The sequence below is a fragment of the Oreochromis niloticus genome, linkage group LG17, assembly GCF_001858045.2.
Source record: "Oreochromis niloticus isolate F11D_XX linkage group LG17, O_niloticus_UMD_NMBU, whole genome shotgun sequence".
Taxonomy (NCBI): domain Eukaryota; kingdom Metazoa; phylum Chordata; class Actinopteri; order Cichliformes; family Cichlidae; genus Oreochromis; species Oreochromis niloticus.
The window spans coordinates 38,359,693-38,382,063 of NC_031981.2; the positions used below are offsets into that span (position 1 = coordinate 38,359,693).

The following is a 22,371-nucleotide window of genomic DNA, read 5'->3' on the forward strand; positions in this document are numbered from 1 at the left end:
TTTGGGCTTTTTTATACAGGTGCTCTGTGTTGCATGACCAGTCCAGTTTGTTGTCCACCCACAGCCCGAGGTACTTGTACTTGTTGACCACCTCCACCTCCTCCCCCTCTATCTGAACCGGCAGTGGACCTGCTCTGGACCTCCCGAAGTCCACAACCAGTTCCTTGGTCTTTGAGGTGTTGAGCTGCAGGTGGTTTGTGTGACTCCATGCGACAAAGTTCCTCACCAGACTTCTGTACTCCTCTTCCTGATCATCCCAGATACACCCCATGATGGCTGTGTCATCTGCAAACTTCTGAATATGGCATAATTCAGAGTTGTAGCAGAAGTCAGAGGTGTACAGGGTGAAGAGCAGAGGGGACAGCACAGTTCCCTGTGGTGCTCCTGTGCTGCTGACCACAGTGTCAGACATGATGTCCTTCAGCCTGACGTACTGTGGTCTGTCAGTGAGGTAGTCGGAGACCTTATTCCTTATTATCAATTTCATCCAGTGCAAAAACGTCACAGTTAAATAGATCACAGTAATGTTTCTGCCTCATTCCAGGAGTTTCCTCAGAGGCACTAACACCATCAATATAAGCTGGTAAAGATGTCTGAACACTTCATTCTTTTGATCATTTACCAAATTGATCTCCAAATTTTTAGCAAAGGAGTCTGCCCTCATTGTATCTTCATTCCTATTAATAAAATGTAAAGGATACTTTGCGGTTAGGGTACCACTGTACCTGCTATCACTTGCTCACACTGAAAGGAAGGGCCGATGATCCTGGGCTTCAAACATGAGACTGACCTTTAATGAGATGTGAGTCGGTTACCTTTAAAATTTGTTCTTCGCAAAAATTTTCCCTGAAAAATACCAACCCCCCCATTAAAATGTAAAAAAAAAAAACCCACTTACAAATATTTAAAACTGTAATGTGCAAACTCGGGTTTTACTAACGTAACCCACCCCGAATTAAAAATACACAAACTAAATAAAAAAATAAAAACAAGTCTACTACAAAAGTAAAATACAACACCTCGGCCAAGTATTACTGTGTCACTATCATGGCTCTTAATATCACTTCATTTAATGTCTGAGTTCACGTTTGCTACTCATCTGCCTTCCTGTAGGGGGCAGTAACGCACTACGGGGCAATCTTCAGCCTCCACCCAAACCGGGAAAAAGAAGAAGAAAACGTCCCCTTCCGGGAGGCTTGTTTTGCAGAGAGCAGCGGGCTGAGTTTTGGACTCATGCACGTTACCGAGAGTTTTCACGTTGTCCTGACTGTGTGAGGTTACTGTTTCGCGTCTCTCTTAGCACTTAGCAGCGTCAGTTGCTTGCTACACTGCTCCTTCCTTCCGGCTTTTCGGGAAGATGGTTTTGTCAACATCACAACAAGTCGCTCTGGCTTTCACGGGCGTGCTCTTCATGTTTGTGGTGCTGCCGCGGTTGTACGGCTTTGGCAGCGGGACCGCGGCGAAGGACGCCAAACTGGACTCTCGTTACAGCAGAAAAGGTGGGAATATACAACTGGTTCTTGGGCACTCTGAGGTTCACTTTGCACTAGTTATCGCGAGAAAACAAAAAAACAACAAAACCGAGTGTATTAAATGTTACGGAGAAATGTCTCGGTTATTACACATTCTCTGTGTGTTTATACCTTATTTATATATTTATTTATTTTTACATGTGATGAGATCCAGCCTCGTAATAGGACACGGTCTGTTCAGTGTGCACACATTATTCCTAATGAACTCACAGTGGTGCACCTGATGTGTGATTGGTGGAGATCTGTACACACATGTGTGGAGGCTATTAATGAATTATGTCCTTCCATCCCAAAGTACACATGCCCTTTTATTAGCCGCACACCTGCATATTCATGCAGTTATTCATCATCATTTATGTGTTTCTACAATACTGCAGAACTTTAGTTAATGCTCGCTTGAAACATCAGAATGGGGCAAAAAGTGTGTCCTGAGAAATCCAACTACATCATGCTGAAAAATGGCTAAAGCCCTAATTTGTAGGAGGAGGACAAAAGAGTTACAGGTTTTGCAGTCATGTAACCGCTAACCACATAATGTCAGTGCACTGTGTGGACGTGTCATGCTGGAGGGTCAGGTGAAGAAGGCCTCAGTCACCTAGACCCAGAGCCCACCAGTCAGTGGGTAAAAACATGCATTCCTCCACCAGCTGGTGAATGGTTGGTGGCAGTGAGAAAGTGACATTGGTTCCAAAGAAGCATTTGGAGCTGTCTCAGAAACCCAGGTAGGATTGCTTTGATCGCTGGCAGGTTGGTGAAGGGGGAACATGGCGACTGCAAAGTTGGCTAGCAGTGGTGAAAAGCGCAACAAGTGGAGACAATTTACCTTCAGAGTAAAAGTTCCACCGTTTAAAATGTGTTGGCTTCAGCTTTTACCTTGAAATCAAAGGTTCCCCATTTCTGGTTTGTGTCGCTCTTTGTCTAAATTTACATATGCTCGTTGGTCCTTAGCAAGAGTTTGCAGACAAGCTGGCATCTTCCATGTAAACTGTGGGTGACTGCAACAGTCTCCTAGCTACTAAAGCATGGTCTTTGTTGCAGGGCTGCCTTCGCAACTGATAACTTTTGCTTGCATACAAGTGATAACGTGTAACATAAAGTGTCAACTCCCAGCTACCACATGGCGAGAGGCAGGGTACGCCCTGCGCAGGTCGCCATTCCGTCGCAGGGCTAACACACAGACACAGACAACCATTCCCACTCACATTCATTTAGAATTACCAGTTCACCCACTACCAATTAAGGGTAATATAGCCTGAACAACAAGACACAACCTGGCAGGTCAAAGCCTCCAATGGCAATTTAGGAAAATGGCCGTTAGTTTAACACTAGAACTACCACAACAGCAGTAATGGCACATACATCTTTTTCGTGCTCAGTTGTTAATTTTCATTGAATATTTGTCATTACAGATCTTAAAGTTGAAATAGGACAGAAGCCTAATAAACAAAGGCTACAACAAGTAACACAACAGCTAACAGATGTAAAACATGTCATTGTTAAAGAAGATGACCATGATGAAGAGTTAAAAGAAATTTTGGATAGTGTGTGGGATTAAAGATAAAAACCAGAGCACTGAAACAGACTGCATACATTTTAATTCTGACCTCACAGCTAGCTACAAAAATGTAAGAGACACGTTTGAAATAATGATTATAAAAGTTCATCGTCTCCGGCATGTCTGCCCAGAACCTGCAGTCTCTCATCCAGCGCGCCGCCTCAGTCTGCAGCTTCACCTGCTCACAGCCCTCAAACCTGTTTGGCTGCTCTGCCCACTCTTTATTTGCCTGGATGAGTTCTCCACACTCGGGATCCTGTGCTCAGCCCCTCCACTCAACTCCACCATCAGGCTGGGGTCTTTCTGTGTGGAGTGGGTGTGTGTGGTGTCGTAGGGTTCATTGGTTAACCCTTTAAAGCCCACCATAGAACCAAGTCTGCCAGAGCTTTGCATTTTTACATTTTTACATGCTGTAGTGCCATTTTTGGACTTTTCAAGTTGCTATACATCAATACAAGCGTTACATCCCAAATTGTAATAATATGTACACATTTAGTCCACAGCAAATTGCAAAAAAGTGCAATAAACTCCAAAATCGTTTCTTTTTTGTTTACACATATTTCTAGTTAGAGAAGTTTCACAGTTTGATCCCTCAGAACTGTAAATGCAAAAAAGCTGCATAAAATAGTTTCAAAGCACAGAAAATTTATTCTGAGCATCTTCATAGTTTCATTTTTGAAATGCACTAACTTTGATAAACTGCAGGAAAAATGAAAATAAACATCATTTTGCACAATTTGCAACAAAACGGCATCAAAACAAACTGTTTCCAGCAATGCAGTGTAAGTTCTCAGCATCCCAGAAACTATACAAAAACTGTCAAAAACACCAGTGAGCCTTTGAAAGGCCCTGTAGGGAAAAACTATGTTTCCCATGTGAAATGACGTCCCTTCCGGTTTTCGTGCTGACAATATGATGACGTTTATTCCAGCGTAGGAAGTGCCATTAACAGCTGATCGGATCGGCAGAGGCTGTTTCTGAATGATAATGTTGTTGTTGGGAGCGTGTGTTATGCGACCTTTACAAAGACATTTGTGGAAGCTCCAAAAGTTGAATCTGTTCATCTGGACGTAGCGTTTTGTGGGAGAAACGTTTCGTCACTCATCCAAGTGACTTCTTCAGTCTCAGCTGACTGCAGGTTTGTGGAAGGAAACTGCGAATGCTGAATGCATAAGACGCACGTTAAACTCCTCTCATGTCCTATGCAAAAAATGATTGTGCTACCTTATTTGGTTGCAATCCTACCAGGATTTAAAAACAGGTACAGAAGTCGGAGCGTACGCGCTCCCGTGGGACACTGTTACAACAAATCTATACCAGCATTAATGTGGATGACAACTGGCTCCGCCCTAATTTCATTTTGAAAACTCCAGTTTGCTGAGCTCACGTGTACGTGACTATGATTATGTTCATACAGCTTTGTGTAAATGGAGGAGCCTGCTCTGAAAAACCTTCCACATGGAAGAGGAGGTGGTGACGGATGTGGTGGTGTAGCAGCAAGAATGAGTGCACATCAGATGTGGCTTACATGTGTTGCCCCATTAAATGGCATTAGGACTGAGGTCAGTTAAAATCTGTGGCCAAGTGGAGCATCAAGATTCCCAGCACCGTTCTCTAGTTGTAGAGTACTACTGCACATAGTGTTTGACATTGATCGTCTACACGTGTTCCTTATGTGTGTATTTGTACACTTGTTGTTTAATGTGTAGAGAAAACATATGGGAGAGTGCCAAAGAAGGACCTGTGGAAGCAGAGCAGTATGTGAGGATGCTGCACGACGTGTGTGAGGATAATAAGACAGTGACGGGGTCAGATGGTGAAGAGCCTCGCCTCTGTCAGTGCGCCCCAGGGCAGCTGTGGCTACAATGTAGCTTGCCATTGCCAGTGTGTGAATGTGTGTGTGACTGGGTGGATGACTGAATGTAGTGTAAAGCGCTTTGGGGTCCATAGGGACTAGTAAAGCGCTATACAAATAAAGGCCATTTACTATTTACCATGTCATCATGACATGTTTTTGCAGGAGGTCTTTGGGAAATATGAGTATTGAAGCTTGAATCTTGCTCCTACCTCCACACACACACACACACACACTTCATGATTATGAGTGCCAGTCCATAAAATGTGATGCTGACATTTGTATGTCACTATCACCTGTCAGGAAACAGCCTTAAAGTAGCTGTTTAGAGATAAACTATCACACTAAGTAAGCTATAAAAGGCTGTAAAAGCAGGGTGGCGCATGAAAGGCCTTTAACAGCAGATGATTTCATGATAAAAACTCCTTTTACTGTTATACAGTACTACTTAAACGTATGACTTAATCCCCCACTGTAGCTTGTTGGTACACACCCCTTACCCTCACCTCACTATCTGCTTTAAGACAAATGATTTGGAACGGTGCTTATGTGCCATGAATGCAGTTTCTTAGCGCGTCTCTTACGTCCGTCACGATGTTGTGTCAGCAGGCCCAGCGCGAGGTCAGCCCATCAATATGAACGGCGCTGGTCAGTCCCCGGAGAACTTGCAGCAGATGAAGAAACGGGTGGAGCAAGAGCTGAAGAGTGACAAATACAAATCGAGCAGCAATAAGGGCTACGTGTTCACGCTGATGCCGCTCTACGCCATTGGAGTGGGAGTGTTTGCAGCATACAAGTTTTTGAAGGTAACTGCGTATACCTGCAGCACCACAGGTCTCAGATAGCATCTACAGGTTGAGCCGTCGCATGTTTGTTTTTGTTCCAGATCAGGTCTACAGACGACAAGGCACAAAAGGACAAGTTTGCCAAAGGGGCCAAAAAATCCATGGAGGCAGGTGAGTGACAGGATTTGTGTTTGCACGTTTTGTTTGGTTTCAGACATGGTTTTCCCCAGTGTGTGTGTGTGTGTGTGTGTGTGTGTGTGTGTGTTTGCTTTCGTGCAGAGAACCAGTTGAACGAGCTGGAACAAAGGCTTGCACAGACAGAGAGGATGCTCAATTCCATCCTCACCCAGCTGGACCCGCTGACCAACTGGTGAGTGACCTTCCCAGTGAGGTTTCTCCAGGTGTTCCCCACACAGCTCTCAAACATGACTCTTTAACCCGTCTACAGGACGGCGTGGAGCTGATCACCTGTGTGCATGTCGAGTGCTGATTTCTCCTTTTCACACATGCATCAGAAACTGAGCGGTGCTGTTTAAGAGTTTCCGTGTCTGAAAGGCATTTCCACAAACGCTGATCACCTGACTTTAGTTTCATGTAATAAAACGGCCGTTATGACAATCACAGACCCTGTGTGAGAATCGTCTCGTTTCTCTCTGACCGTGGCTCTTTTGTTCCTCCAGCGTGAAGTCGGTGGCCCAGGAACAGAAGAATGAGATCATGTCTCAGCTGCAGACCATTCGGTACCTGATGAAGAAGAGAGGAATGGACTGTCCACCCCTCCATGCCACCAGTGGGTTGTTTGCTTTTAACTGTGCAGCATAATTCAGTCACTTTGTGGTGATCAGAGTGAATTTGTCAGGTGTTGCAGGCCTGACTCCAGGCTGTGTGGTAGCTGTTTACAGATTGTGTGCAAAATAGAAACACATCCAGTTTCTATGGTTCGTACTGATGAATGAGGAGAACGCTCTGTTAGTGTTTGATTTACACATGATATGTTTGATTGTTGAGAACAATGGTCCTCAATAACAAAGCCTGTTTTGTTCTTACTGTCGTGTGTACGTTAGTGAATTAGACTGGCCTGTGGAATCTGCATATTGTGTGCACATGACACGCCCACATATCTCACCGGAGGAGAAAAAGTGAGTAAGGAAGAAGAAACCGGCAGGCTTTATAAAAGGCTCCACACTGGAGCGACGACATCTTTTTAAAAGAGAGGCTGTGGCTGAAATACAGGATCACTCAAAGCTGATATTAAAGTAATAATAATACAACAGTGGTACTAATCGTAGTGATGGTACGCATTTGTTCGTACGCATGGTGAGAGACACTTCTAAGTTTGTTCACAAACTCAATAAATTCAGGTGCAAAAGTCTGAATAAATCACTGATTGGTTAAAGAAATGTTTCTACATGCAGCGCCTGCACAGATCAGTCCATGAGAGTAAATCTTGATGCAGTGCACCGTAGTGTGTCAGTGTAATGTACGGTGTCTAATTCTAGGTCTCCTTTGAAAGTACATGTGTTAGAACAGTGATGTGTCTGCATGTGTGTGCCTGAAGCGTGGCAGGTTAGGACCGTGATGCTGACACGTTTCTCTCTGTTTTGCATTTATGGTCAACGTTGGGTTTGCAGTAACTCAGCATTCAGCACTGTTTGATTTCCATCCTGCGTGTGGCGTGAAGACTGTGGGCTGTGTTTTAAAATCAGGCGGTTGATGCTGACAACCACAGTCACATCTGACAGCAGAGTGAGCTGCAGGGTTGCTTAGTGTCTGACTCAGTTTGGCCTGTGTGCCTTTCCTTGCACCATCAAGCATTTTGAGCCACATCCTGGAGATCCAGTTGTACACCCTTATAGTGTGCACTCTGCAGTTTGACCACAAACCTCACACTTTACATGCATCATCTCTGTGGATGGCAGCTGGGTTTCCAATTTCAGCCAAGCAGTTTCCAGTTGAAGGCTCCACAGTCTCACATGTTGGTGGAGCGTACTCTTCCTTTTTAATTGACATTTGTTCCTCTGGATCCTGTCCATTGTTTCTACTTCCGAAGAATAAAAACTGAGTTCATGTGATCTTCATCTTCAAACCCACTTTGGTACGAGACACATGAAATGGGGTCAGTCTGCGATCATCTTTCAACCAAACTGGATCAAGTTAGCGCTTACAAATGACCTGGTTATGTAATTAACAGTGATGAATAGTTAAGCTGTGCCAGAGGCAGGAGGACTCAACACAACAGGAGTGTCTCAGCTACAGAGTGGGGCCAGTCTCTCATTCACACATTTAGAAACAAACATGCGACTAGTTTATTTCATTAATGAACAGCAATCTGCCACGAGCAGTGCAACCTGGGGACCAAATTAGGCAGGCGCAAGCGCAGGATTTTGTTTCACTCTGAAATCAGTGTGTTTACAGAAGTGTAGATAAATGAATGGAGGCTGAATAAAAAAATCAATGTTATTCATGTAGCAATTGTGTAGATAAAAGATCACAAAGTGCTTCACACAGATGTGACACAGTATAAAACAGAAACAGACAAAAGTTAACGAAATGCAATTTTAAAAAGATGTTTTTAGTTGTTTTAAAACAAAACAACTAAAAACCTGTGGCTGAGCTCGTTTATTAAAAACCATTTCTCCAGATAATCAGCTGACACGTGTGATGTGTCGAAGCAGAAATACTACGCTCAGTGTTGGCGTCAGAGCTGATGGTGCTGTGTGCGCTGATGGAGAGGAGCAGCCACGCTAAGGAGCTCAACACTAAGCTGACTGTCATTCCCTGCATCATCGCAGTGTGGACATTTTTAGATGTGATGCACTGTTGCAAGGCAGCAACAAAATGCTGTCAAAGCAGACACTTTTCTTAGGAATCTAACCTCATCTTGTTTTCTTTCTTAGCCTGAAACTGAATTCTGTGCTGTAACATTATTATTACAAATTAAATAGTGAAACTGAGTGACAGCACTCAATTTACTTCTGGCTTGTAAAATAGTTTCTTTGTCTTGTTGCAGTCAAATGCAAAGAGGACAGCTTGGATTGGGAATGTTGTGCATATGAATTTAACCAACATCCACACACATAATCAAATGCACTAATATACTATAGTTGCATTTTGACGTTGCTCTGTGTGCACACTGCTGAGAAAAGGCACGGAGAGATGTAACACTGAAATCCACTGCTCACTGTAAAAGGAAAAATAAGATATCTGCGGATTCTGGTCCTCCTGTCATCAAGTTCACTTCAGCTCTGTGTTTCAATAAAGTTAGTAATGAAAACATGTGGGACATGGCTCTAAACACGCAGAGTAAAGAGGACAGAGATTTGAAACTCTAGCTGTGCTGCACCTCCTATCACACACACATCAGTGCAAAATAAAAAATACTGTTCAGTGAATTTGCTACAAATTGCAGAAAAGAAAAGAATTTGCTGTTTTGGCAAACTTGAGTAAGTCGAAGTGTTGAACTGGTCACAAAAATGTCTGAGTGGAACATACAATGTCATGTGTAGTCCTGACTCCCAAAGCCTATTGCTGGCACTCCGGTACGTGCACAAGAAGAAATGTTGTTCTTTAATCAGCTTCTTTTTTTTCCAGATGGTGAGCGTAATCTGGACGACCTGATTGAGTCCCTTGGGGCAGGTGATACTTCAGACAAGCAGCCGTCCAGCGAGAAAGCAGAGCCTACTGCAAGAGTTTATGAAAAGCATTCAGACATTAAACATGAAGCAGAAGGTGAAGAGACGAAGGAAGTGAGAGCAGAGGAATATGATGGAGACGCAACAGTGGAAGAATGTGACAGAGAGGAAGAAGAGGAGGAAGGAGGGTGGGAACACTCGGAGCTCATACCCTCTTTAGAAGCCTCACATGAGACAAACGCTGAGGAGATTGGAGCGGAGCAGCTCGTGTCCGGCCTCAGGCGACGCAACAGGCCTGAATGAACCTGGACTGTGTAGAAATGTGACATTACAAATATTTATTCTTTAAAAATGCTTCAGATGTTTCCCAAAAGCCTGTCTGCATATTCATGCAGGACGTATGATAGAGTCTGTAGGAAAAGAAAGCCTGGTTACATGTTCCCAAAGATGGAGATGGCACTTTGGTCTGATCTTGGTCACTTTTTTTTTCTCCTCGACTCCACCATGAATTTAAAAACGCAACAAAGACACTCAAGATTTAGCTTGTAGTCAGTTCAGCTTATAAAGTCAATGATGCCAGTTTGCAGCAATGTAAACATTTGATATATAGACAAGGTAAAAGGTTCAACGAGGCTCAAAGCTACCTGCAGACCTGTAGAGCAGGATTCCCATTAAAGAGTTTCCATGTTCCTAAAATGTTTTTTAAATTCATCCTGTTGCATCCTAACAGAGTCTGTCAGTGATGGCACGCAGCTTTGTCTAACTGTTGTCTGTGTCCTGTCGCCTGTAGAAACTCTGGCACAGCACATTCAGTCTGTAAGTTGATGGTTTGGTTCAGCACTGCTTCTCTTTGTGCTGTAGACAAAATTAGACAACAGTTTGTTTAAGCTTTGTCATCAGTCGTGTTTATACACTGATCAGATCTGTTCCTGACATTCTTTTCATTTTGGTCTTATTTGAATATTTAAATGCAACCTTGTGTTGTGTTTACCTACCAGTGGGGCAGCTTGTGTCGGCTGTTTGCTCAGCCTGCAGAGATGAAGCTACATGTCTGCTTGTGAGCTCGTTGTTCTCACCATGATAAATGAACCAGGATGACCGGACTTCAGCACAGGGCTGTGCTGCCACCCTCAGATTGCTTTCGACCTAGTTGTGATTTGACAGGTGGTTTCAACTGCGCTCGTGCAGAGTCTGGTAGTTTCAGGATTTCTTCCCCACAAAGAAAATGTCGATTATATTCTAAATCCTTTCTGTGCTAATGGAAATGACCAAGTGCTGCTGCTGGATCCTTTTGGAACTAAAAATATGTCCAACGTGTGGAAAGTTGTTTATACATGAAAACATAATTGCATGTTTTCCTTCCCTGTGTGTACGTGGTGAATGCACGCCACTTGTTTTTCTGTCTGTGAACAATGACGATCACCTGGTACGATAGAAATGTTTGAACTTTCATTTCTGTCAGCGCGAGTCATCACTTTACCTCTTCTTGCTGTTATTTATTTAAATATTTATTCGATGACATTTTAATAGTCAGAGCTTACTGTGACGAGGCTTCTGTGTACCTCTGACTGTTTTTGGGTTCTCAGTAGTTTGTAGGCAGCTTCTCTTCTGCCTTTTTGCTGACATGAGCTAATAGTAAGTAGTACTTCCACAAATGAAGTTATGGTTATATTAAGCATGTGTCTGTGGTTTGCATCTAAATTTGCTACATGTGGGACTAATGCTGATGTAGTAAGATGACTTTAAAATAATAGAGGCTGCCCTGAGTGAGGGTCTGTACTGTGTCTGTTGTCAGACCAAAGCACGACTTTGCCTTACATGTGAAGAAATAAGAAACAAGACATCACAGTTCTGACACCAACTACTCACCAACACATTTTGGAAAGCACTAACGTCTGCCTTAACCTACTTACATGTTTCATATTGTTATGTTCCTATTATGCATATTAACATTTGTGTATTGAAGGTTGTGTGTTTTGTGTTTCTGCTGAGTCGTCAAACTTAGCTTAGAGTGAAATAAAAATATTTCAAAGTCATTCTTTGGTTCTGCTTGTTTTTGGAGCTTCAATGAATATGAAATGATGATGCTGAATCATTTGATGTTCATGTCACTCATAAAGACCCTTGGTATTTCTCCAGCTTCTCGTGTTCCTTCTTCCTGATATTGCTGTCATTCGGAACTGCTACATCGATCACTACAGCCGTCTTCTCCTGTTTGTCTACCACCACTATGTCCGGTTGGTTAGCCACCACCATTTTGTCCGTCTGTATCTGGAAGTCCCACAGGATCTTAGCTCGGTCATTCTCCACCACCCTTGGGGGCGTCTCCCATTTTGACCTCGGGACTTCCAGGTTATACTCGGCACAGATGTCTCTGCCGGCCACTTGGTTATGGCGTTCCATGTATGCCCTGCCTGCTAGCATCTTGCACCCTGCTGTTATGTGCTGGATTGTCTCTGGGGCATCTTTACACAGCCTGCACCTGCTGTGATAGACCCCAGCCTCTATGGATCTTGTGCTCAGAGCTTGTTCTTGTGCTGCCATGATTAGTGCCTCTGTGCTGTCTTTCAGTCCAGCTTTGTCCAGCCACTGGTAGGATTTCTGGATATCAGCCACCTCCTCTATCTGCTGGTGGTACATACCGTGCAGGGGCCTGTCCTTCCATGATGGTTCCTCGTCTCCCTCCTCTTTCTTGGGTTTCTGCTGCCTGAGGTATATCTCAGGCAGCAGAAATCAGGATGCAGAACACACTGCGCTGTAAGAAAAAAAAAAACATGTAAAATTGCAAAAAAAAAATCTGCCAAACAGCAATCCCATGAAAGGTGAAAAGGCGTTATAGCGAGGGACCACTGTTTTCATATATATATATATATATATATATATATATATATGTATAATTAGAAGAAGATGCCAGTGACATCAAGACCAGGAAGCTCCTGACCATGCACAGATCGTTTCACCCCAAGTCCAGCACCCTGAGGCTGTACGCTAAGCAGAAGGAAGGAGGCCGGGGACTGGTGAGCGTCAGCACCACAGTCCAGGATGAGACAACAAACATCCACAAATACATCAGGAAGATGGCCCCAACCAAATGCATGCTAGGTGAATACCTCAGGCAGCAGAAACCCGAGGAAGAGGAGGAACCATCATGGAAGGACAGGCCCTGCATCCCCAGACAGAGGAAGTGGCTGACATAAAGAAATCCTACCAGTGGCTGGACAAAGCTGGACTGAAAGACAGCACAGAGGCACTAATCATGGCAGCACAAGAACAAGCTCTGAGCACACGCTCCATAGAGGCTGGGGTCTATCACACCAGGCAAGACCCCAGGTACAGAAAATCGAAAGGACTATCCATAATACATTCCCTGAAAACAGAAGATTGTGGTCGACACGCAGGTCTCTGTGAACTACTGCAGTACTTGGCTCTGCCGCTGTTCGCTCCCCTGCCTCCAGAATCCTGTCTGATCCCAGAGTCTGACCAACGATCTTCTTGCTTATCCCGTCTTCCCAAATAAGGGAAAATTGTATCAGACTAAATGTGTTCGTGGGTAAGAGTGGAGTTACATCAGAACCACCCCAGAATTATGAAAACGATTTGTAAGTGGATCAGAAGTGAGAGGACATGGCTGCAACCACAGACACACAGGTGGAGAATAACAGGTGAAAAGACCTTACATAGTGAAATGTGCTCTCAAGGTCAGTGCCATTCAAATGAAACGTTATTGTTTCAGCCATTACAGTAAAAGATGCAGACGCACAGTCAGCATGTTTCCAAGATGGCGCCGCGTATGGATGCCCTGGTGCTTCAGTGCGTTACTTCTGTTTTGTTTTTGTGCTTAACTTGTGTGTCTGGGCACTCCTCTGGATATTCTTACACCAGAGAAGAGCTTCTTAACTACAGGACTACAACACCTGTGGATTTACTTCCAATATTTGTCGCATCTGCGGCAGATTTACTGCAGACTTTGATCAGGAAAGTGAGATGCCGAAGGAGAGGAAAGCGAGCCGGCGCACTCGTGCGCCTGAGGAGACGCGGACTGCGAACTGCTCTTCCTGGGATCTTCCTTTCCAACGTACGCTCACTCCGGAACAAGATGGACGAGCTGGCCCTGATGAGAAGCATGAACAGAGACTTTGCCTCTTCCTGTGTCTTATGTTTTACGGAGTCGTGGCTCTGTGAGGACATCCCAGACTGCGCGCTCAAGCTGGAGGGTTTTCATCTGCTGCGCGCGGACCGGCAGGCCTCTCTCTCTGGTAAGACCACAGGTGGAGGTGTCTGCTTCTACATTAATAGTGGCTGGTGCACAGATGTAACAGTGATTGCTCAGCACTGCTCTTCCTCTCTGGAATACCTTTTAATTCACTGCAAACCGTTTTATTCTCCGCGGGAGTTTGCTTCATTCATCTTGGCCGCTGTTTACATCCCGCCAGGTGCAGATGTGCAGGCAGCTCAGTGCGCCCTCGCGGAGCAGATACTGCACATGGAGCGAACATTCCCGGACTCCCTCATTATTGCTCTTGGGGACTTTAACAAAGCCAATCTGAGTCAAGAGCTTCCCAAATACAAGCAGTATATTAAATGCCCGACCAGAGAGGAGAGGACATTGGACCACTGCTACAGCACGATCAGCGGGGCCTATCATGCGGTGCCCCGTGCTTCATTCGGACTTTCTGACCACGTCATGATCCACCTGATCCCCGCGTACAGACAGAGGCTGAAGCTCTCCAAACCTGTCGCGAGGACTAAAAAACTGTGGAGCAATGAGGCTGTGGAGGAGCTTCGCACGTGTTTGGAGTCTACAGACTGGGACACAATGAGGACTGCTTCTAACAGCTTGGACGAGTTTACGGACACTGTCACCTCCTATACCCACTTCTGCGAGCACAGCATTGTGCCATCACGCACCCGGGTGCGTTATAACAATGACAAACCCTGGTTTACTCCTAAACTCAAAAAGCTGTGGCTGGAAAAGAGAAAGGCGTTCAGAAGCAGAGACAGGGACTGCTACAGAGAGGCCAAGTACAGGTTCACTAAAGAAGTGGACATTGCTAAACATCAGCACTCTGAGAAGATGCAGCAGCAGATCTCAGAGAATGACTCGGCCTCTGTGTGGAAAAGTTTTAGGAATATCACCAACTACAAGCCTAAACCCCCCACTCCACTGATGACTTGCTCTTGGCCAACACCCTTAACGACTTTTACTGCCGTTTTGACGAGCCATCAAGCAGCCTTCACACCTCCAATGGCCCCAACAATAGAGACACTTTGGACACTCTTTCCTCCACCTCTCCCCCCTCCATAGAGCCATCACCACCATCAAACACTTCACCTACAACACCCCCCTCCACACCCCTCACCAAGGAGGATTTCACACCACCTTCTCCCACCACAACTCTTCATATTCATGAAGCAGATGTGAGGAAGCAGTTTAAGACTCTGAATGCTCGAAAAGCTCCTGGCCCAGACGGTGTGTCTCCTGCCACCCTCAGACACTGTGCAAACCAGCTGGCCCCAGTGTTTTCTGGCATTTTCAACTCCTCACTGCAGGCATGTCATGTGCCTGCCTGCTTCAAGTCCTCTACCATAATCCCTGTCCCCAAGAAACCAAGGATCACTGGACTAAATGACTACAGACCTGTGGCTCTGACATCTGTGGTCATGAAGTCATTTGAGCGCCTGGTTCTCTCCTACCTCAAGACCCTCACGGCCCCCTCCTGGACCCCCTGCAGTTTGCATACAGAGCCAACAGGTCTGTAGACGACGCTATCAACATGGCTCTACACTTCATCCTGCAGCATCTGGACTCCCCAGGAACCTACGCCAGGATCCTGTTTGTGGACTTCAGCTCTGCCTTCAACACCATCCTTCCAGACCATCTCCAAGGCAAGCTTTCCCAGATGAATGTGCCTGATCCCATCTGCCGGTGGATCACTGACTTCCTGACGGACAGGAAGCAGCATGTGAGGCTGGGAAAGAATGTCTCGGACTCCCGGACCATCAGTACCGGCTCCCCTCAGGGCTGTGTTCTTTCTCCTCTGCTCTTCTCCCTGTACACCAACTGCTGCACCTCCACCCACCAGTCTGTCAAGCTAATCAAGTTTGCAGATGACACCACCGTTATTGGACTCATCTCGGATGGGGATGAGTCTGCCTACAGGAAGGAGGGTGAACGTCTGGTGTCCTGGTGCAGCCACAACAACCTGGTGCTGAACGCCCAGAGAGATTATTGTGGACTTCAGGAAGCACACAGCCCCACTCCCCCCCATCATCCTGACTGACACCCTCATCACCACTGTGGACTCATTCCGCTTCCTGGGTACCACCATCACCCAGGACCTGAAGTGGGAGCCCACCATCACCTCCGTCATAAAGAAAGCCCAGCAGAGGATGTACTTCCTGAGGCAGCTGAAGAAATTCAACCTGCCAACACGGACGATGATGCAATTCTACACTGCAATCATCGAGTCCATCCTCACCTCCTCCATCACCGTGTGGTACGCTGGAGCCACCATCAGGGACAAACAGAGACTGCAGTGTGTTGTGCGCTCTGCTGAGAAGGTGATTGGCTGCGGTCTCCCATCTCTGCAGGACCTGTACACCTCCAGGACACTGGGGCGTGCAGCTCGGATCACAGCTGACCCTTCTCACCCTGGACACAGTCTGTTTGACCTGCTCCCCTCAGGCAGGAGGCTCCGGTCCATTCGCACCAGAACCTCTCGCCATAAGAACAGTTTCTTCCCCTCTGCTGTTGGACTCATGAACAATAACCACATGACTGTTCCCACCACTAACACGTGACCCTACACTGTGTTCACTGCATCATTCCATGTTTGGACCTGATGATCACCTGCACCCATGTATATATCGATCTACTTAGCACTTTTAATTCTTTAATTCTTATTTTTATGTCTATTTAAGCATTATATGACAGTATGTTTGCACTAAGTACCGTAGCAATTTTCTAATGTTGTAAACCTGCTCAACATTTGGCAATAAAACCCTTTGTGATTCTGATTCTGATTCTGATTCTGATGTATCAGTGAGGTCATTCCACACGAAATGTCAAAGCACTACCTGCAGATGGCGCCACAGGAACATAGTTACAGCAAAGGCAAAAGGACTCAGCACTGTTTACTGGGTGTGCATAGTTTTATTTAATGCAGTAAAATAAAGATCGATTTATTTATGGATGGTCAAACAGAAAACAATTAAATGGGGAACAATGAATGTTCCAGTACAACAGACTTCTTTAGGACCCTTCTCAGGAGCATCATGGTGAAACGAACCTCCTCTTCTAATCCAAACTTATTATTAAACATAACAAAGTTTATTAATAACTTCCTCCCATGCAGCACAGAAAGAAGATCTGGGATTCATTGCAAATTAGCCTGGCTCTCTCAATTAGGAAAGCAACATTTAATCAGCTCAGTTTTCTTCCACTGGGATTTCTGCCTAATTCCATCCAAGTGTGTGTGTGTGTGTGTGTGTGTGTGTGTGTGTGTGTGTGTGTGTGTGTGTGTGTGTGTTTTAATGACTGTATTCCACAGTTGTGAGACAGAAGCTAAAAGTACAGCATGACCTGTACAGAAAACTAATTCCCTCACAGCTTCCTTCAGGGCTGCACTTTTAATCACACTGAAAGCATTCTCAAGGCTGTTAGAGCATTTATGTGGAACTGAAATGTTTCAGTCAGGTTTTCTTATCTTCATTTGAAGATATAATCGACATAATTTGTTCAACTTTTGTTAAGTGTGGTTTTAACCCAGTGGATTTTTGCTTTTGTGCCATGTGAAAGGAGTGTGATGAACAATTATTGCTCAGCTGACTGTTTAGGTCCCTGTGCAGAGATCAGCTAGTGGTTCTGATGTAATGCAAGCTTTTATATTACATGTTAGCAAAAACATGAAAGAAAGAGAGAAAACAAATACTGAGTTAATATGCAATGCATTAAAATTTAGCGAAGTGACAAGTCGATGTTCCAGCTTCACGTGAATTCTGATTGTTCCATTATCACATCAAACACATATAACTAAAAACCTGTTACTTTTACATAATGAATAATGAAATGTAAAGCAAAGTAACCGAAGTTATTCAGATTTTGTTATCTAGCCTTTTGTTCACATGCTAAGTGTGTTTTAGGTCACTGAAAACAGGATTTTGAAGATTTTCAGAAACTCTGTTTCTAGATTTACATGCCGACAAAGGAACCAGCCGTGCGTCTGTTACCCCTTTTTGACATCAGACTGTGTTATTGTGCGGAGGCTTCTGAGTGGCCAGCGATTAGAGTCACATCACCACCTGTTATAAAAAACTACCTGTGTACATGTGGATGTAGTCTTGCTTCATTATTTCCCAACACTGCACCCAAACTGCAAACTTTGTTCCAGGTCGTCGACACGTACAGTCAACTTTTCAAATTACACCTTCGATAATGTTACAGCGTTCCATTATTCCAGCTGTCCTAGAGGCTGTTGGTTCTGCTTTTAGTCATTTTTGTTGTCGGTTTATCTGTTTGTTAGCAGTCTAGTGTCCACAGATTTCAAGACACTCGATTTCAGCTGTGACGTCCTCTTAACAGGAAGAAACCTCCGGCAGAACCAGGCTTAGGGAGAGGCGGGGCCATCTGCCGGGACCTGTTAGGGTTTTAAATACTCTAGGAACAACAAGTAGGCCTGCAGTGTGAGAGCGAAGTGCTCTAATAGGGTGATATGGTACTACAAGGTCATTAAGATAAGATGGGGCCTGATTATTTAAGACCTTGTACACACAATCTTTTACGGATGAGCTTCAAACATCACAGCAATATTCTGGGTCTTGGGGGACATGAGTAACTAGGTTGGCTAAGCATTTCATCTTGACACTGACTGTTTGTGCCCAAGGTTAAAGTTTACCTTGAAAAAAACCTTTTCAAGAAACCATATTGAGTAATATGTGATATAAAAGGGCACGGAGAGAGCTGAACAACCACGTTTTATCTTTTCAATACGGTGTCTTACGGCATCTTGTTACACCATAACAAGCTGACGTCAGCATGCTGTCATAAAACATCATAAAATGCACTGTGAGTGCTTTGGGAGTTTAGAAAATATAAAGAAGAATCATCCATTTACCATTTAGCATCCAAAACATTCACGTTTTTAGGTCCTTGTCGCTCTTGCTGTGTTCGCTTTTGGTGCTTCTGTACCGCCTGAACTGACCGCTGTGTGTCTCTGGCTTTTTTCTCCCATCCTCGTATTTTCCACATAATGTAATGCTATTCCTTTAACTGCTGGTTAAATGCACCTGGGAATAATTGAATGTATGACTGTTTGGTAGTAAAGACAGATGTTTATGTTTTCATGAAGCGAGCACTCTTACTGATAGCATTAGATTCACCATATTTATTAATAATAATAATAATAATAATAATAATAATAATAATAATAATAACTTTATTTATAAAGTGCTTTCAAATAAAGTGCTGTACAGCTATTTGAAACTAAAAAGATGAATAAATAAAAGCGATAAATAGCAGTACAAGTAAAAACACAATACAAGTTAAAAACTATAAGAATTTAAAAACTAAAAGCCATAGAATTAAAACATGTAAGATAGGGTGAACAAATGTGTCATCAACTTAGCTTTAAAAACCTCCACAGAGCATGCCTGCCTAATATCTTGAGGGAGGTTGTTCCAGAAGAATGGGGGACGAAAAGAAAAAGCACGCTCTCCAACTGTCTTTTTTCTGGCTCTAGGAACTTTTAGAAGGCCAGAGTCCTGAGATCGTAGAGCACGGCATGGAATATAAAGGTGTAAAAGGTCGGAGAGGTATGAAGGTGCCAATCCATTTAAGGCCTTATAGGTGAGCAGCAGGACCTTGAAATCTGCTCGAACCTGACAAGGTAGCCAGTGAAGAGATCGCAGTACAGGGGTAATGTGCTCGAATTTCCCAGTTCTTGTTAAAATGCGAGCAGCTGCGTTTTGCACCATCTGTAGACCTCTGAAACTTTTCTTTGGAAGCCCAGAAAGAAGAGGGTTACAATAATCAATATGTGAAGACACAAATGCATGGATAAGAACCTCTGCCATGTCTCTTGACAAATCTTGTCTGATTCTGGCTATGTTCCTCAAATGATAAAAAGCGGTCTTTGTTATCTCTTTTACATGAGACTCGAAGGAGAGCACCATGTCGAACCACACGCACAAGTTTTTTACCTTGGCCCTGCAATTTATGACACTGTCTTCAATTCTCAAGATGAAATTTTGGGACAAGTACTGAAATTTTTGTGGTCCAAAAACCATCAACTCTGTCTTATCAGTATTTAGGAGCAAGAAATTATCCGATAACCAGCCCCTAATTGCAGATACACAAGATTCTAGTTTAGAGACTTCAGCACAATTTCCAATGGTTAAAGGAACATAAAGCTGCAGGTCATCAGCGTAACAATGAAAGGTTACATTAAAAGAACATAAAAGAACACCAAGAGGCAGCAGATACATAGAAAACAGCAATGGTCCAAGTACGGAGCCCTGAGGGACCCCATACCTCACTGCACAGGTCTCGGAGAGATCATTTTTAAAACTAACAGTCTGAGACCTCCCAGACAGGTAAGATCTCAGCCACGATAAAACATTTCCTGTAACTCCAATAAAATGTTCAAGCCTATCCATTAAAATACAGTGATCCACAGTGTCAAACACAGCACTTAAATCCAGCAGTAATAAAACTGAAGTGCGATCGTTGTCTGCATTTACCAGCAGATCATTTACCACTTTGACTAAAGCTGTTTCTGTGGAGTGATTTGGTCTAAAAGCAAACTGAAATGGTTCAAACAGATTGTTTGCTGACAGATGCTCAGTGAGCTACTTAAAAACCACTTTTTCAAAGACCTTAGATAAAAAAGACAGATGTGAGATGGGTCTATAATTTGCAACCATGTCAACGTGCAGTCCAGGCTTTTTCAAGATTGGCTCTACTGCAGCTGATTTAAAACATTCAGGGAAGACTCTGGTCGTCAATGAAGTATTTAAAGAAACAGAATGTAGGGTCCTAATGCTGACCACAGTTCCTTTATAGCCCAGGCTGGTAGAGGATCCAAAGAACAGGTTGTACATCGAGCTGCTTTTACAACCTTAGTTAATCCAGACAGAGAAATAACCTTGAAGTTAGAGAACAGTTTTTCAGCACCAGCAGGCAAAGCAGCCGAGTAGTCTGACGAACAGCTTGAGGAGGGAGTAATCTGATTCCTAAGTGTTTCAGCCTTGTCTCTGAAAAACATAAGAAAGTCATGAACTGTCAAATTAGAACAGCAGAGAGTTGATTTACTCTCTGTAAGTTGCGACACTGTGTTGAATAAGAGTTTTGAGTTATGCTTATGACTCATGATGAGATTTGAGAATAATTTGCTTTCGGTGCCGACATCGCTGATTGAAGAGAGGACAATGAGTCTTTCCAAGCCTGGAGAAATACTTCTAGTCTGGAAGATCGCCAGCAAAGCTCTGCTTTTCTACAATTTCTTCTCAAATTCGAGAGCTCCTCATTTAGCCAGGGCATAGGGTTTTTTGACATTTTAACTTCTTTAGAGGAGGAACAGAGTCCAGTAGCTCAAGAAGTGTATTATTAAGGTTCGCAGTCAAGGTGTCCGCACATAACTCCTGGGTAAAAATGGGGTCCAACACATTTACAGCCTGTGATCACATCTCTATTTGTTGGTTTGCCGTTATAATAATAATAATAATAATAATAATAATAATGATACATTTTATTTGAAAGCGCCTTTCAAAACACTCAAGGTCGCTGTACACAGTAGAATAAAAAGCAACATAAAAGCAAGCAGTTTACACAATCATAAAAGCATAAGACATAAACAAATTTAAAATAGCAGAGTGGAGAGGTTATGTGGGATAAGCTATTTTGTACGAGTGGGTTTTGAGTTGGGACTTAAAGAGAGAGAAGGAAGAGATATTTCTTAAATCAGGAGGAAGGGAATTCCAGAGTCGAGGAGCAGAGCAGCTGAAAGCCCTGCTCCCCGTGGTGACAAGACGGGGGGAGGGGACGGAGAGTGAAAGGGAAGAAGAAGATCTGAGACAACGAGATGGGGCGGTGATGTTAACCAGATCAGAGAGATATGGAGGAGAGAGATGATGAATAGCTTTAAATGCGTACAAGAGTATTTTGAAATTGATACAATATTTGACCGGGAGCCAATGAAGCTGCTGCAGGACAGGAGTGATGTGGTGGACAGAAGGGGTCCTGGTGATGATACGGGCAGCAGAGTTCTGGACGCGTTGAAGCTTGTGGATGGATTTTTGAGTAAGACCAAAAAGAAGTGAATTACAATAAGTATTTATATAAAGGCCCAGGACAGATTTGAGTTGAATGAACTGAGTGCGATCAGACAGGTATGATTTAAACCAGGCTAGTGGAGTATGGGAGAGACCGATGGAGGCTAGCCTACTGAGAAGTATAGAGTGAGAAATAGTGTCGAAAGCAGCGCTCAGATCGAGGAGGATAAGAATGGAAAGTAAACCAGAGTCAGCTGCCATAAGACGATCATTGGTTATTTTTATAAGTGCTGTTTCAGTGCTATGGGAGGGGCGAAAACCAGACTGGAACTGTTCATACAGATTGTTATTAGTTAAATGTGAGAGGACTGTGTGGCAACTATTTTCTCAAGAATTTTTGAAAGGAATGGTAGATTGGAAATAGGCCGAAAATTCTCAAAATTATTGGGATCTAGACCAGTTTTTTTCAATATTGGGGTGATGGCAGCAATTTTGAGGGAAGCAGGAACAGTTCCAGTGGTAAGTGAAGAGCAGATGATAACAGATATGAGAGGAAGCAGAGAAGGTAGACATACTTTAACCAAAACTGTAGGAATAGCTGACAAGTAGGAGGTTTTGACTTACAGATGAAATCTGAAATATCAGTAACCGAGGGGAGCTGGAAAGCAGAAAAATAGTGTGATGGGAGAGGAATTACACAGGAGGAGCTAAATGGAACATCGGAAATAGAATAGAATAGAATAGA

General features: G+C 43.9%; 1 protein-coding gene across 2 annotated transcripts; it reads left to right on the forward strand.

The window, feature by feature from the left end:
• The first annotated feature begins 1,162 nt into the window (after positions 1–1,162).
• Positions 1,163–11,395, forward strand: ccdc107 (coiled-coil domain containing 107). 2 transcript variants are annotated; one of them, XM_005475615.4, is made up of 6 exons: positions 1,163–1,499; positions 5,549–5,748; positions 5,829–5,898; positions 6,007–6,097; positions 6,408–6,517; positions 9,319–11,395. In XM_005475615.4, exons 1-6 carry the CDS (start codon positions 1,358–1,360, stop codon positions 9,660–9,662), a joined length of 957 nt encoding a protein of 318 aa, XP_005475672.1. In that variant the 5' UTR covers positions 1,163–1,357; the 3' UTR covers positions 9,663–11,395. The 2 variants fall into 2 exon arrangements, with proteins under 2 accessions (XP_005475672.1, XP_003458725.1); XM_003458677.5 differs by having other exon boundaries at positions 1,164–1,499; positions 5,552–5,748.
• The last annotated feature ends 10,976 nt before the right edge of the window (positions 11,396–22,371 follow it).